Below are 15710 nucleotides of genomic sequence, written 5' to 3'. Positions count from 1 at the left end.
GCTATGTTAAATAAAGCGTAACGTAAAGAACGGAAGAGACACACCCTCAATTTTCTTTCGTTTTTCTTTTAATAGCGTTTTACTTAAAATTCTATTCTCAAAAGCTATTAAAAGGTATTTGTTCGAAACCCTCGATATGAATTAATTGAGCAAAAATAGACAAAAAAAATGGTGTCTTCTACTTTTCTTGCAGTCTCTTCTCTTTTAGCCTTCATCCTTTCACTTTTCTTCTTCAATGGCGTGGTTCCCATGCATGCATCTTTCCCCAACAGCGTCCCTTCCACCATCTGCAAGAAAACTAGAAACCCTTCTTTTTGTTTTAACGTCTTGAAATCTGCTGGCACCACTGACCTCAAAGGGCTGGCCACCTTTACCCTCAACCTCGCCCACAACAAGGCTACTAAAACCCATGCCCTCGCCCAGTCCCTCGCTTCCAAGGCGGCCGATCGCAAGCTTAAGGAGCGCTACGCCACCTGTGCCAAACACTATGACAATGCCGCCGACGACATCGAGGATGCGAAGCACAACTTGCGGAAAGGTTACTACAATGGCGTCAACATTCAGGCTTTTGGAGCCATGACGGAGGTCGGCGACTGTATGGACAACTTCACGCAGCCGCCAAAGAACCCATCGGTGCTGTCTAACAACGAGAAGGTTGTAGAAGATATGTGTAGTATTATCTTGGTTATATCCAATCTTCTTCTGGGGCGTTCCTAAGTCCTTTTTGGTTGTGTCTTTGTACTTAGAATGCCATGAACGCGTTCCTAAGTCCTTTTTGGTTGTGCTTTTGTACTTAGAATGCCATGATCCAATAAAAGTCTCCTTTGCATCATATAAATTTTTGGTTTCACTCTTACTTAAAAAAAAAAAAAAAAAAAAAAAAAAAAAAAAAAAAAAAAAANTGATCGTTTACTTGCATATAATGAACAAAGTTTACACATATGTCAAATTTACTAAGAAGTGATTTTTACAGTACCCAAATTTAGTCCAAATGGTTACAAAAGAAAAACAACAAATGTAAGGAGTGATCATACTCCATAAATTAGATGCTTAATTGCTAAGCGTTGAATCCTTTTGTCTGCTTGACATTGGAATGATTGTAATATAACGTAGGTTTCGACGAATGATCAAAAGTAGTTAGTGGGTTTTCCCTCCCAGGCTTCACCTCAAAGTTTTAAAACGCGTCTGCTAAGGAGAGGTTTCCATACCCTTATAAAAAGTGTTTTGTTCCTCTCTAACTGATGTGGGATCTCACAGTTGGAATAAGCGATGCAGCTATTGTCGCCACACGGATGGCATATACATGTAGCTTCAATGGTAAGAATATGAACAGGATGAGAGAAGAAGATGAGCTCATAGCTTCCCCAAGCCAGTCAGTCCTCCCCATTTCTTCTCAACTCTAATTAACCTCTCCTCTTTAACTAAATCCCAATAAATAATGTAGTTTACCATAACAAAACAAGAACTACACTTGTATTTTGAAAATGACATTCGTGGGGGGGAAAATGATCTAAATCCAAACAGATTAGTTTGTAAACATACCCTTCCAACAGAATTAGGGGTATAGTTAGAAAAGAAACCACAATGTACATCAAGAAAAACCTAATTGATAACACTATGGTACACTGAACATAAGCACTTGAATTCTTAAATACCTTATCCAAAATAATATTGCCAAGCAGCAGCAAGCCCAGCTACCAAAATGACTTTAAACAGCAGCTTTGACTTCGAGTTGGAGGATGAAGAGGGTGCTTGTGACTCGGAGGGTTCCCAATGTCTTCCTCTAAGTTTGGCCAACAACTTTNGTATGTCAAATTTACTAAGAAGTGATTTTTCCGGTACCCAAATTTAGTCCAAATGGTAACAAAAGAAAAACAACAAAGGTAAGGAGTGATCATACTCCATAAATTAGATGCTTAATTGCTAAGCGATGAATCCTTTTGTCTGCTTGACATTGGAATGATTGTAATATAATGCAGGTTTCGACGAATGATCAGAAGTAGTTAGTGGGTTTTCCCTCCCAGGCTTCCACTCAAAGTTTTAAAACGCGTCTGCTAAGGAGAGGTTTCCATACCCTTATAAAAAGTGTTTTGTTCCTCTCTAACTGATGTGGGATCTCACAGTTGGAATAAGCGATGCAGCTATTGTCGCCACACGGATGGCATATACATGTAGCTTCAATGGTAAGAATATGAACAGGATGAGAGAAGAAGATGAGCTCATAGCTTCCCCAAGCCAGTCAGTCCTCCCCATTTCTTCTCAACTCTAATTAACCTCTCCTCTTTAACTAAATCCCAATAAATAATGTAGTTTACCATAACAAAACAAGAACTACACTTGTATTTTGAAAATGACATTCGTGGGGGGGAAAATGATCTAAATCCAAACAGATTAGTTTGTAAACATACCCTTCCAACAGAATTAGGGGTATAGTTAGAAAAGAAACCACAATGTACATCAAGAAAAACCTAATTGATAACACTATGGTACACTGAACATAAGCACTTGAATTCTTAAATACCTTATCCAAAATAATATTGCCAAGCAGCAGCAAGCCCAGCTACCAAAATGACTTTAAACAGCAGCTTTGACTTCGAGTTGGAGGATGAAGAGGGTGCTTGTGACTCGGAGGGTTCCCAATGTCTTCCTCTAAGTTTGGCCAACAACTTTGATACTAACTGTGAAACCTGGAACTTTTTCTTTGCTGTCACAAAGAATGAAATACGAGTCAAGAACAAGAAATTATTTAATGAGCTAGAACAATTTGGCTAGTAATTTTATACCGTTCGATGTAAAAGAGAGAATGTAAAAACGACGGTTTAACCATGAATCGAAGGGACTCGAGAGAGAGACAACCACATTGAATACTTTTTCAAAGCTAGACATGGGAGAAAACGAGATGAGGGGGTGCAAACAAATTTTCCAGAAAGATTTCATTCTCATTTGTGTGCCATCTATATGAGTACCAGGGAACATCTATAGAAGATTTTAAATTTTCAATAAATTGAAATTTGATAATGATATTCTGGCTCAGCTGTAAAAAACTCAGCAACAGTCTCTGCATATAAATATAAATACTAACAATAAGATTTATGACTAATCTATTACGTGAAATAACTTTATATGAGTTTCTTGATTGCCACGCAAATTGATATGGGCATTTTATAGATATTTTCATTTATGTCTTCATAAGATTCAGATTTCAACAATTTTATCAATATTCACATTTTAGGTTGTTAGTTGCTTAGAAAAATAGGACTAGACTACAAAAGCTTGGTTTTACCTTTGTCCTTCATAAATCTTTCCTCCTCACCGACACGCCTTCGGAGGACATTGAGCAAAGATCCAAAATACAATGCGAGCACCGTGCACGTGATTGTGATCACATTATAGGGCATGCTAAAATCAGGAGTGGTAAAAGGCACAAGCAGTACTTCTGTGTAAGACAGAATGGGACTCTGCCCCTGCATTATGGATGCGAAGGTATAACTTGAATTAGAAACCAAAGAAAGTGTAGAAATCCACATACAAGAACAGTAGCTACCAAGATGCAACAGGAAACATCACCTGCCATTTTGACAAGATTGGTGATTTTGAAGAGTTATTTTCTGCGAACTGCGTACTTGTGAAAAAATCTGGAAAAGTTATTACAGCTGATGGAATATCTAATCCCTGATGAGCATCTGGTGGATATTCATCAATGTGCAGAAACCCCTAAAAAAAAGACATCAGGTAAACAAACAGATCATTAAGTCCAAATATTCCACGCTTCAAACTCTACAGAAACAATACATCTAAACAATAGTTGTGCCAAATCAAGATTATATCTAATGTGGAGTTTAAAGGAACAAATGTGTCAAATTAGAAGATTCTAGTAATTTTCTAGAATAACAAAATAAGATGATTATTAGCAAAGGACAAAATGTAATAACAATCGTTAAATACTACAAGAAATGGGAATTGATATTAATGAAGAGGAAAAAAAATTCCATATCCAAATAATAAAAGGCATGAAAAATTTAGAACTGAAGTGACGTATGCAACCCTTATCCTAATCCAATGAGAATTATAGACAAGAAAAATAATAAAAAAGAAAGCCTAAAATTACTTGACAGATTCTTAGATATGCAGAAATTGTGTTCTTTTATTCTTTTACAAAAGAAAGATTTCATCAAAGAGATAAATCCTTATTACTCTCTCCCACGTAAGTTTGGACAAATGGAGCCAACACATTGACAATCAGTATAAACATGAAAAATGTTAAGAGTTTCTGTTTAAATGTCTTGCCCCAGTACAATGTCAAATCATTGCTAATTGAAAATCTAATGCTTTTGAATTAGGTTTAACATTTGAGCAATTCATTTATACCAATTTTTAATTGAAGAGTGATTAGTAGCGCATATGTAACTTTAATTGGGTTTTAGGCAGAAACACACAGCTCTAAGGCACATGGAATAAGATCTAACAGATTCCAGATGATAATGTCATACAATTCTGAAACCTTGCAGCTACCATTTTTTAAACGGATTTTTTGCTATGTTATCAGAACTAGTTTACTTTATGCACAATCCTATGGGATAATAAAGAGGAGACCAAAAACTAATAACAGCACGACAGCACCAGTATTCACCTTGCGATGGTGAAATCACTAAAGAATTGACCACAAGTATACAAGATATACATGATTTCACTGTAACCAGCCAAGTTTGCAGTGCGTTGTCCAAGGTAAAGCATCAGGCACATATGTACAAACATTCTAAATCGCAGGAACACAAGCTCGACATGACATGAACAGAATGACACACATCATTTTCTAAAAAAACTGGACACAGACACCACAAAGTCAATTTCAATCAAATATATTTTTTGAAAAATGTTTCTATATGACTATTTAAGGATATGAACCTGTATCATCATCAATCTAATTTAAAATTTTATTGTAAAGTAAATTAGATTTCTGGTATGTGGTATGTGTCCTGGGCAAGCTGGTATATGTGTCAACAATGACACCTACACCCTACTCAAGGTTTTCATATTTCCTAGAATTTGAACTTTCAAACATCTCTTAAGATAAAGAGAGGACACGTTAGATCAGCAAACCATGCCAAACTAGCGTGGAAAAATCATCAAACATACCTTGTCAAATTCTATGGTTAGAGCAGCTGATTTCAAGCCACAAGGAAATTTCAGGAGCATCTCCAGCACTCCTGGTGAAACCTTATCTTCAGAAGGCGAAACTTGCATCTTCTCAACAACATTTGTAATTGAATGGGGTTGGTCGTCAATAAATACTTGTAGGGTATGATAATACACCTTGATATACCAAGGTACAACTTGAAAAACTTTAACCAGCAAGCTACAGCTGTCTGTGATCACAGTATTAGGTATCAACTGATCACTTGGTTTTGTAGATTTTAGCTGTAAGGCAATAGCACCCCTTTCATTCCCACTACCCAGTACAAACCTGGTCACATGTAATGGTGCTTGTGGAATAGACCAAACTACAGGAATTTTCCATGTGAATCTCAAGTCAAGTGGTTCAGATTCATCATACTTCTCCGCTACTGAAAACATGTAAAGAACAGATAAATGCTTGTCATCCCTGCTACTCATCTCCATATGTACTCTATCGGGATTAGCTGACAACTCAAAAGCAAGGTTCCTTATAGAACCTTCAGAACTAGATCTTGTAACTGCTAACATCTCTTGTTCCCCAAGCATGCCTTGCAGTTCTGCCATGAGACCTTTGTCAAGCTGAATGTAAACATTACTAGACCTAGCAAGAACACATCTTCCTGGGACTTTTCTCCCAAAAATTGAGCTGAGAGACCAGCTTGGTTGTAATTGTGCTGCATTTGAATAGCCCAAAGCCCCTCTGTGACTATAAGGCTGAAGAACAACTGTGAGTGTCTGGTCAAGTACAATGGCCGAATCCACAGCATTTGAATCAAATTCAGTTGACAGCAAATGCAATCTCTGAGAATGATAAAATCCTTTGTAGATAGATGGTCGATCCATCAATACTGAAAGCCCTGATTTGTCACGACAAGGAAGAAGCTTCAACCACGGTGTTAGATTCTCTGTGCAAACAGCCTCACGAGGCAATGTACCATACCTCATATTCTCAGAAGCAGGACGAAAGCCCCATTTAGGAGCAGAATAAGAAGTTGAGGACTCCAAGAAGTTGATTGAAGCACAAAAAAGACCTGAAAGTGAATGGGTCAAATTTTTCCAAGATGCATCAACCTCATTTGGGGGAACATCAAAAACAGCCCACAACTCAACTCCCGAAGGCTTTGCATTGCTGCTTGATATCGAATCGAATCCACCCCATCGATCATAGCGCCAACGACCTTGTGTGAAAGACAGTTCCATTTCCTTAATTCGATATTTATGAACCTGCACAAGAAAATTAGAATTTTAATGCACCAACAAAGCTCATCTGACTTTGCATGGTTGACAGGGATCCATATATTGGTACTAGTATAAGTACACCCATTTGACTTATTAGTTCAGAGAACTTGTTGATGTGAAGGGAAAAAGGTAACTGATGGGAAGAAAGAAAAAACAATCAGAGAGACTGGATATGATTTTCTTATGCAAAGAGAATATGCAGATTCTTCAAGCTTTTCCTTCAATATGAAAGAAAAACTGTATTAATATGAATAGCTAATGCAAAAACCAAAATATTAGGGGGGTGCGACATCACCAAGGAAACCAATGGAGGCAGAAAATTAAAAAAATCCTTTAATTGAATTGTTCGACAAAGAGGTATAATTGCAAAAGAGCTTAGCAAGGTCAATTCATTTTGAAACATGAAAAAGTACAAGTTCAACGCTTATTAATCTCCTTCTTCACACATTCAGAATGTTTTTGGTTCTTGTTATCCACAGAAGGCAACACAAACCCGTGGCAGGATTGGACAAATATGTTCTATCACAACCTTGGAAAAATGTGCACTCAATCATGATTAAGCCTCCTCATATGCTTACTTAATCCTGTGGCACCTCAACTAAGAATTTATATAATACTGGTATTTATTCTCTTCAGTAAGGAAATGAAAAGGGGGGTGGATGTGAATCATTCTCTGGGTGACACCAATTTAGACCAAAAAGATCAATGAGCAACTATCAGCGTTTCATAAAACATGAAATATCTGAAGAAGAAATGATTAAGATCACACGCACACATTTAACTGAAGCCAGATTATGAAGGGAAAAGGGCTTTTGCAGTAACCTTGATCCAAAGAAGAAAAAAGGCTAACACTAAGTGCCACTGCCCAAATAAATAAAATAATTGTCTTTGGAATTTTTCTTCCCCTTTTCAAATACTGCTACCACATAGACATCCTTGCATCAATTCGCACAAATAAAATCCTGAGCTCTTTCCATTTCTTCTTCCAGCGGTCAATGTGGAGAGCGTAAAGAGCTCCCAATGCAAAGCGGCATAGGAGAAGAGAAGAGATTCGATACATGACACACACAGAGAAAAGGAAAAAGAATTAACGAAATACATAATTACCAGCTGAGAAATGGCCTTGGGGAATAGGTGGTGGTGGCGGCCATAGGAGTTGGAGCGGGACGAAGGAGCTCTGCTTTGGAAGTGAAAATGCGCCAACACCTTGCGATCAGGCAAGGGTTTAAGTAATAAATCCTCAGAGAAATCTTCTTCTGTCCCCTCAGATACCGATCCAATGGCTGGGACAGCAAATAAGATTGGCAAACACAGCAAAGAAATCAGTCGCAGAAATGACGCCATTGCGTTCAGTACTGAATCCTGTATATAAGAAGCAAACCAGAGACGAAAATTAACAAGAAAACAGAAAATATTCAAGTTGCAACTGAAAATCTCAGCTTAAACAACCATCTTCATCAGCTAAATTTTTATTTTTTTTATAGCCGGTGAGTTTCCCTCCATTCTTGGCTAAGCCAAGGAACATTTGATACTTAAAAAAGATTACCTGATAGCCTCCGTTCACATCGAAGAGGAAGATCTCAGCGTTTTCATAAGAAAAACCAGAGCAATAGGAAATCGAAAAGAACCGAGCGGCGGAGTGATGGAAGAATCGAGGCCGGACGATAATCAATTTTGAGTAGACGGAGCTCCAACTTGGATCTCCCAGCGGCGGCGGAAGCAACGATGGCGAAATCCAGGCAAAGCAAGAGTAATTTCAAGCTGCTTTCTGGAAACTGTGGATTTGAAGCTTACTGTTGCATCTTCAATGGCATCCGGAAAGGAGGAGGCGACGAAGATGGGAAGAGAAGAGTTCTTCACTGCAAAACATCCATCCAGGCAAATCCCTCTCTCAAACTATGAAGTATATTACAATAATACCCTTTTCAATTCTTTTAAGTAGTTAATATATTGGTGATCATTTTTACCGTTCAAGTAAATCTAATTTGCTGTGGTAAATCAAAAGTTACCTCAATTATCATATAAATTCATTTCCAACTCTATTAGTCTCGGGTACGTTATATTTTTTATTTTCGCTATACTATGATGTCCCGTTGTGAAATTGTATTCAATTGTTATTACGATGAGTTCATTAAATAGCCCTTCTCATCAAACCTAGCTTGTGTTCGGGTCAGAGAATATAATGCTTTTAGAGAGAGTAGCTTCTCGTGATTTGAGAGTATCTTCTCGTGATTTGAATTATTGAAGATAATATATAGAAAGGGACACCTCTAATATGAATTTATATGCACATGCTCTCTATGGTCATGTCACCATCAGATTTAGACCAATTGGTCATTCAAGTGAGGTCGCAATAAAAAACGAGTATCGGGAGAGTTGGATTTTGTGGAACGAGGAGACGAGAGTAGTATCTTTACTAGGTTAGTTCTAGAGCTCATATAATTGACGAGGTACACGTTTAACCTTTATTTTAACACGTTTGAGTATAGAGATCTGTCGTAATTAGTTGAGGAATCCTTTNATAGACCAATTGGTCATTCAAGTGAGGTCACAATAAAAAACGAGTATCGAGAGAGTTGGATTTTGTGGAACGAGAAGACGAGAGTAGTATCTTTACTAGGTTAGTTCTAGAACTCATAGAATTGACGAGGTACACGTTTAACCTTTATTTTAACAAGTTTGAGTATAGAGATCTGTCGTAATTAGTTGAGGAATCCTTTTACTAGAACTTCTCAGAATGGCGTCAAGACATATGGATCATATCGATGGGGATTGAGATGACAACATGAGACGCGACGTTGCATTGAGAGACCTTGGCTCAAGCAGAGGCAAGGTCGAGCTGAATGACTTGGCCTAGTGTAGAGGCAAGTCGGTTGTGTCGCAGACGACTGAACATGCATGCACAGGCGGCCTGTGTAGACGGACAAGCTTGGATTCCACGCAAGGGACGTTCAAGTGGCGAAGACAAATCTCGCCTATGGTCCGACGAAGCCACAAAACCGGGGCGAAAAATATATATGGGCTTAATTCCTCCTAAAGCTGATCGTGAGCGTGTCAAGATCACAACGCCGCACAGTAAAAAATGTAGGACTGTGACAGAGTTTTTAAGAGAGAGAGAGAGAAGAAACTCATAGCTAAACAGAGAGTAGGACTATAGAGAGTGTTACAGTAGTATCCTTAATAAAGATGCCCTGGGGCAAGGTTGGGACAGAGAAACTTTTCCATCCTCGTCCCTACTATCTATTTCAATTTTATCTCCACAAAATTCTTCATTTATTTTTCTGTACAATTATCGTCGGGATAAATCGCAATAAGTTTTTACTCATTTTTTAAACATTTAAAATAATATTTTTAACGGATAATTTTTATTTTTCAATATAATTTCTATTAAAAATTATAAAACGTCGTAATAAATTTAATAATACTTCCTGAGCAAATATAATTTCCATCTCAACTTCATTAGATAAACGCGAATATTTTCAATTAAATCATAATAACGCGAAATAAAAATAAAAAATAATTAAATTATAATAAATTGTTTATTAGAATAATAGGTCAACAAATCCAAACCAACTAATTTGAAAATAATGAATTTATTAAATCAAAACAATTAACCAAATGCTTCCAAACTCCATTTTTTCTTACCTAAATTCCTTATTAAATGTTATATTAGCTCTACAACTCCAACCATCCCAACTTCCTTCACAAATAAATAAATAAATAAATANTAGGATGGCGTCAAGACATATGGACCATATCGATGGGGATCGAGATGACAACATGAGACGCGACGTTGCATTGAGAGACCTTGGTTCAAGCAGAGGCAAGGTCGAGCTGAATGACTTGGCCTAGTGTAGAGGCAAGTCGGTTGTGTCGCAGACGACTGAACATGCATGCACAGGCGGCCTGTGTAGACGGACAAGCTTGGATTCCACGCAAGGGACGTTCAAGTGGCGAAGACAAATCTCGCCTATGGTCCGACGAAGCCACAAAACCGGGGCGAAAAATATATATGGGCTTAATTCCTCCTAAAGCTGATCGTGAGCGTGTCAAGATCACAACGCCGCACAGTAAAAAATGTAGGACTGTGACAGAGTTTTTAAGAGAGAGAGAGAGAAGAAACTCATAGCTAAACAGAGAGTAGGACTATAGAGAGTGTTACAGTAGTATCCTTAATAAAGATGCCCTGGGGCAAGGTTGGGACAGAGAAACTTTTCCATCCTCGTCCCTACTATCTATTTCAATTTTATCTCCACAAAATTCTTCATTTATTTTTCTGTACAATTATCGTCGGGATAAATCGCAATAAGTTTTTACTCATTTTTTAAACATTTAAAATAATATTTTTAACGGATAATTTTTATTTTTCAATATAATTTCTATTAAAAATTATAAAACGTCGTAATAAATTTAATAATACTTCCTGAGCAAATATAATTTCCATCTCAACTTCATTAGATAAACGCGAATATTTTCAATTAAATCATAATAACGCGAAATAAAAATAAAAAATAATTAAATTATAATAAATTGTTTATTAGAATAATAGGTCAACAAATCCAAACCAACTAATTTGAAAATAATGAATTTATTAAATCAAAACAATTAACCAAATGCTTCCAAACTCCATTTTTTCTTACCTAAATTCCTTATTAAATGTTATATTAGCTCTACAACTCCAACCATCCCAACTTCCTTCACAAATAAATAAATAAATAAATAAATATTTCATTAAAATTATTTATTTGTTTATTTATTTATTTATTTTTATTTTTTTTTATCCCACCACCAATAATTGTTGGTTTTGTCTTTATGATGGAACTTTTGTTTTATTTTGTGGGGTTTCATAAATTTGTATTATTTCCTCAAATTCAATTTTTTTCTTCTAGAAAATATATAAATAGTCTTCTTGTTTCATTTATTATTTTCTTGTGCAAAAATAATAATTTTCAAAAAGTTAAAAGGGTCAAATGAAATTAGACTAAACATAATTCCACTTTTGCCCCTATAACATTAACTTTTGCACTACTTTTAATGTGACCGTACTTTAAAGACAGTGGTAATTAGGTAATTGATATCAAAGTGTCATTGCTAAAAACTCTGACACGAACCAGCGTGGAATGCTTTGTTCCACTCTCCAATGAGATCTTACAATCTAGTATTTTTGAGGGCCCACCGTCCTGACATACTGTTTCATGTCTGTTTCTCTCTCTCTGATGTCATTTGTAACAGCTCAAAACCATGGATAGTACATATTTCCGCTTTGACTTGCTACATATTGCTGTCTGCCTCACGATTTTAGAACGCGTCTACTAGAGAGAAGCTTTCACACCACACCCTTGTAAGAAGGGTGTAAGAAATGATTTGTTTCCTCTCCAATGAAATCTCACAATCCACTTCCTTTGGAGCCAGCGTCTTCATTGACACACCGCCGAGTGTCTGGCTCTGATACTATTTGTAACAGTCCAAGCCCATCACTAATAGACATTGTCCACTTTTGAGTTGTTATGTATCATTATCAGTCTCACGATTTTAAAACGTGTCTTCCAGGAGAGGTTTCCACGTTATTATAAATAATGTTTTATTCTATTCTCCAACTTACATGCAGTCCATTCCTTCTTAGGTTCATATATATCAAAATATTAATAAAGTGGAATTATAGGGACTAAAAATAGGTTTTTTTTTATGAAATTTATGTGTTTTTTTTTTTCCTAATTAATAGAAATAAGAATAATTTTTAAAAAAAATAAAAAATGGTTATGGTTAATCTGAAATGAAGGGATNACTTTTGAGTTGTTATGTATCATTATCAGTCTCACGATTTTAAAACGTGTCTTCCAGGAGAGGTTTCCACGTTATTATAAATAATGTTTTATTCTATTCTCCAACTTACATGCAGTCCATTCCTTCTTAGGTTCATATATATCAAAATATTAATAAAGTGGAATTATAGGGACTAAAAATAGGTTTTTTTTATGAAATTTATGTGTTTTTTTTTTTTTTTTCCTAATTAATAGAAATAAGAATAATTTTTTAAAAAAATAAAAAATGGTTATGGTTAATCTGAAATGAAGGGATGAAAGCAACACGTTTTACTCCCACAATAACCGCTCCACTTCACAAAAATCAAGTTTTATTCACATAAACACAAATAATTACAGTAAAAAGGTAACTTCTGATTCAAATTTGAAACCCATTTCCTTCTGATTTTCTGGGAATGCTTTTTAATTAATCCCACAGTAAAAAAACAAATGATGAATTTTTCCTGCAAATTTACTGTTCTTCATACTCTTCTCGCCAAGGTATCCAATGCCTTCTTTTTCTTTTTTTTTTTTTCTTTTTTAATTTTCTGTTTTAACTTTTTCAGTTTCAACCTTTTCAGTTTCGTACATAAAGAAGCTTGCAATCTCGATTATATATATATATATATATATATATAATGATTATTCGTTAGCAGAGATCTTGAAGCTCTCAATTTCTTCTTCTTCTTCTTCTTCTTCTTCCTTGTTGTTTCTCAGATTCTTAGATTTTTTTTTCTTTGTTCTGTTTTCGGATCTGTTGAAGGAATTTGATGCTTCCGTTGTTTGGAATTGGAATGATTTTGTTGTTTTCGCGATGAAATCTGGACGGTTCTTCTTGTTGAGGATTTAGGGTTTTTTTTGTTCTTTTCTTGTTTAACTGGTTTTTTTTTTCTTTGTGATAATCTATGGAAGGTGGTCGGCGGAGGATTACGCTTTACGATCAGATGTTAGCGGTCGGCGATGGCAGAGAGTTCGCCCGTGGTTTGACACTCAACGACGTTTTGACCATTCATAACAGAGCTTCGCCGAGCCCTTCGCCGGCTGTGAGACTAAGCGGCCGGACTTTGCTCGATATTATAAGAGACGACGTTGGGATATCTCCTGTTGATAACCGAGAGAGGAAATCTTGGAAGTTTTTGAGAGATCGCCTTCGTTTGAATCTCAGATCTCAAATTCTGCCGCCGAATTCGCTTCGTATACCTAGTTTTTCGTCGGCGGAAATGATGCCAAACGAAGAAGAATCGTCGGAATCCACCACCACCACTGCTGCCGCCCCGTCTCTCCGGCAGATTTCACGGCGGAGCTCGTCGCGGTTAAGCCTGAACGCGAGGCCAAAGTCCGAGGCTGCAAATTCCGGCGATACTCCAGAAAACAACAATTCCTCCACCGCTTCCGGCTCCGGCAGTAGGCGGAGCCTCCAAAAGCCACAAATGTCGCGGCACAACTCGACGAGATTCAACCTAGAACGGAGCGAGAGTTTCACGGACTTGTCTGATCCAGCGCGTGACGGCCCGCGCCGTCTCTCGGCTGCGCTTGCAATGGAGAGATCGATGTCAGCTAGAGAAACAGTGGTGGCTCAAGAAGCCGCCGACGCAGAAAGCACCGCCCACGAAGAAGAACAAGAAGAAGAACAAGAAGAAGAACAGGAACAACTAGAACAACAAGAATCCAGCGCGGCGGCGCCGGTGAGAATGTCACTTATGGATCTGTTAGATGAAACGGACAGGAAAATGGGGTTGGAAGNTTTTTGTTCTTTTCTTGTTTAACTGGTTTTTTTTTTCTTTGTGATAATCTATGGAAGGTGGTCGGCGGAGGATTACGCTTTACGATCAGATGTTAGCGGTCGGCGATGGCAGAGAGTTCGCCCGTGGTTTGACACTCAACGACGTTTTGACCATTCATAACAGAGCTTCGCCGAGCCCTTCGCCGGCTGTGAGACTAAGCGGCCGGACTTTGCTCGATATTATAAGAGACGACGTTGGGATATCTCCTGTTGATAACCGAGAGAGGAAATCTTGGAAGTTTTTGAGAGATCGCCTTCGTTTGAATCTCAGATCTCAAATTCTGCCGCCGAATTCGCTTCGTATACCTAGTTTTTCGTCGGCGGAAATGATGCCAAACGAAGAAGAATCGTCGGAATCCACCACCACCACTGCTGCCGCCCCGTCTCTCCGGCAGATTTCACGGCGGAGCTCGTCGCGGTTAAGCCTGAACGCGAGGCCAAAGTCCGAGGCTGCAAATTCCGGCGATACTCCAGAAAACAACAATTCCTCCACCGCTTCCGGCTCCGGCAGTAGGCGGAGCCTCCAAAAGCCACAAATGTCGCGGCACAACTCGACGAGATTCAACCTAGAACGGAGCGAGAGTTTCACGGACTTGTCTGATCCAGCGCGTGACGGCCCGCGCCGTCTCTCGGCTGCGCTTGCAATGGAGAGATCGATGTCAGCTAGAGAAACAGTGGTGGCTCAAGAAGCCGCCGACGCAGAAAGCACCGCCAACGAAGAAGAAGAAGAAGAAGAAGAAGAAGAACAGGAACAACCAGAACAACAAGAATCCAGCGCGGCGGCGCCGGTGAGAATGTCACTTATGGATCTGTTAGATGAAACGGACAGGAAAATGGGGTTGGAAGGGTCAAGATACAGAATAGAAGAGGAAGAGGAAGAAGAGGAAGAGGAAGAAGAAGAAGAAATTCATCATAAGGTCACAGCCAAACGCGGCGGAGGGCACAGCTGGGGAGCAGAACGGCGTTGCTGCGTGTGCATGGTGCGTTATAAAGGGGCGGCATTTATCCCCTGTGGTCACACCTTTTGTAGGCTGTGTTCAAGAGAGCTTTGGGTGAGTAGAGGGAACTGTCCACTTTGCAATGGCTTTATTTTGGAGATTCTTGACATCTTCTGATTTTCCCTCCAATTTTTTTTTTTTTTTTTTTTTTTATAATTAAGTCGCCAAAAAAGAAAATATGCACTGTGTTAATATAAGTAATGACTTTCAATTCTTTTAAGTCGGTTAGTTCGTTCATGTACCCTTCATTTACTCGTAATTCATATTGAAAAGTAACACAATCCTCAAATACTTGAAAAGTGAGATTCGCCGTTGCTCGTTTTGAATATTTTTACACACCTCGATCCTTTTAGTGCTTAAAGTATACCACTACTTTACAAATCAAATATCGTACGGCAACCAACCAATGAACGATTGAGTACCAAACATATCACTTTTGAAACAGGATTAAAAATCATTTTGTATCATATCTAAGTGATTCGTATTGTTCATAGAGAAATCTCTTATCAACGATAGAACAAGATCCATCTTGTATCATATCTAAGTGCTGGGTTCGGGCTTTTTATGTCGGTGAGGATCCCAAATCCCAAAATCCAACAGATTGCCTTCTATTTCTAATAGGCTATGAACTAGATCAGAATCATTCTGAACCAGTTCTTAAGAAGTGATCCCATTTTTTTCATTGGATTTGGATAGAGACGAAAGTTGTTCTTA

At 37.9% G+C, this 15710-nt stretch overlaps 3 protein-coding genes across 4 annotated transcripts; 2 read left to right on the top strand and 1 right to left on the bottom strand.

Annotated features, from left to right (window-relative positions):
* Positions 1-183: 183 nt before the first annotated feature.
* On the top strand, positions 184-791 carry LOC111806357 (pectinesterase inhibitor-like). Its single transcript, XM_023691624.1, has one exon. It carries the CDS (start codon positions 250-252, stop codon positions 715-717), a length of 468 nt encoding a protein of 155 aa, XP_023547392.1. The 5' UTR covers positions 184-249; the 3' UTR covers positions 718-791.
* A 641-nt stretch (positions 792-1432) lies between these two features.
* LOC111807186 (GPI transamidase component PIG-T) lies at positions 1433-8326 on the bottom strand. Of its 2 annotated transcripts, XM_023692789.1 has the most exons (7): positions 7961-8326; positions 7522-7776; positions 5137-6399; positions 3568-3714; positions 3284-3464; positions 2648-2704; positions 1433-1781 (listed from the first exon to the last, which is right to left on the bottom strand). In XM_023692789.1, the coding sequence occupies exons 2-7, from the start codon at positions 7756-7758 to the stop codon at positions 1657-1659; spliced, it is 2010 nt and encodes a 669-aa protein (XP_023548557.1). In that variant the 5' UTR covers positions 7759-7776; positions 7961-8326; the 3' UTR covers positions 1433-1656. The 2 variants fall into 2 exon arrangements, with proteins under 2 accessions (XP_023548557.1, XP_023548556.1); XM_023692788.1 differs by lacking the exon at positions 1433-1781 and having other exon boundaries at positions 2299-2704; positions 7961-8325.
* Positions 8327-13069: 4743 nt separating this feature from the next.
* Positions 13070-13981, top strand: LOC111807786. The gene has a single exon (XM_023693655.1). It carries the CDS (start codon positions 13121-13123, stop codon positions 13979-13981), a length of 861 nt encoding a protein of 286 aa, XP_023549423.1. The 5' UTR covers positions 13070-13120.
* The last annotated feature ends 1729 nt before the right edge of the window (positions 13982-15710 follow it).

This window comes from Cucurbita pepo, chromosome LG12 (genome assembly GCF_002806865.2).
Source record: "Cucurbita pepo subsp. pepo cultivar mu-cu-16 chromosome LG12, ASM280686v2, whole genome shotgun sequence".
Taxonomy (NCBI): domain Eukaryota; kingdom Viridiplantae; phylum Streptophyta; class Magnoliopsida; order Cucurbitales; family Cucurbitaceae; genus Cucurbita; species Cucurbita pepo.
Note: the sequence above shows the minus strand (reverse complement) of the source record. Positions and strands in the feature narration are given on the sequence as shown.

What these genes read in the sequence shown, in the direction of transcription:
- LOC111807186 (XM_023692789.1), bottom strand. Translation starts at nt 7,758, where the DNA reads ATGGCGTCATTTCTGCGACTGATTTCTTTGCTGTGTTTGCCAATCTTA. An exon ending in CCAAGGCCATTTCTCAGCTG is followed by an intron (nt 6,400 to 7,521) that starts GTAATTATGTAT and finishes TTTCTTGTGCAG; the next exon opens with GTTCATAAATATCGAATTAA. An exon ending in GTTGTTGGCCAAACTTAGAG is followed by an intron (nt 1,782 to 2,647) that starts GAAGACATTGGG and finishes CCAAACTTAGAG; the next exon opens with GAAGACATTGGGAACCCTCC.
- LOC111806357 (XM_023691624.1), top strand. Translation starts at nt 250, where the DNA reads ATGCATGCATCTTTCCCCAACAGCGTCCCTTCCACCATCTGCAAGAAA.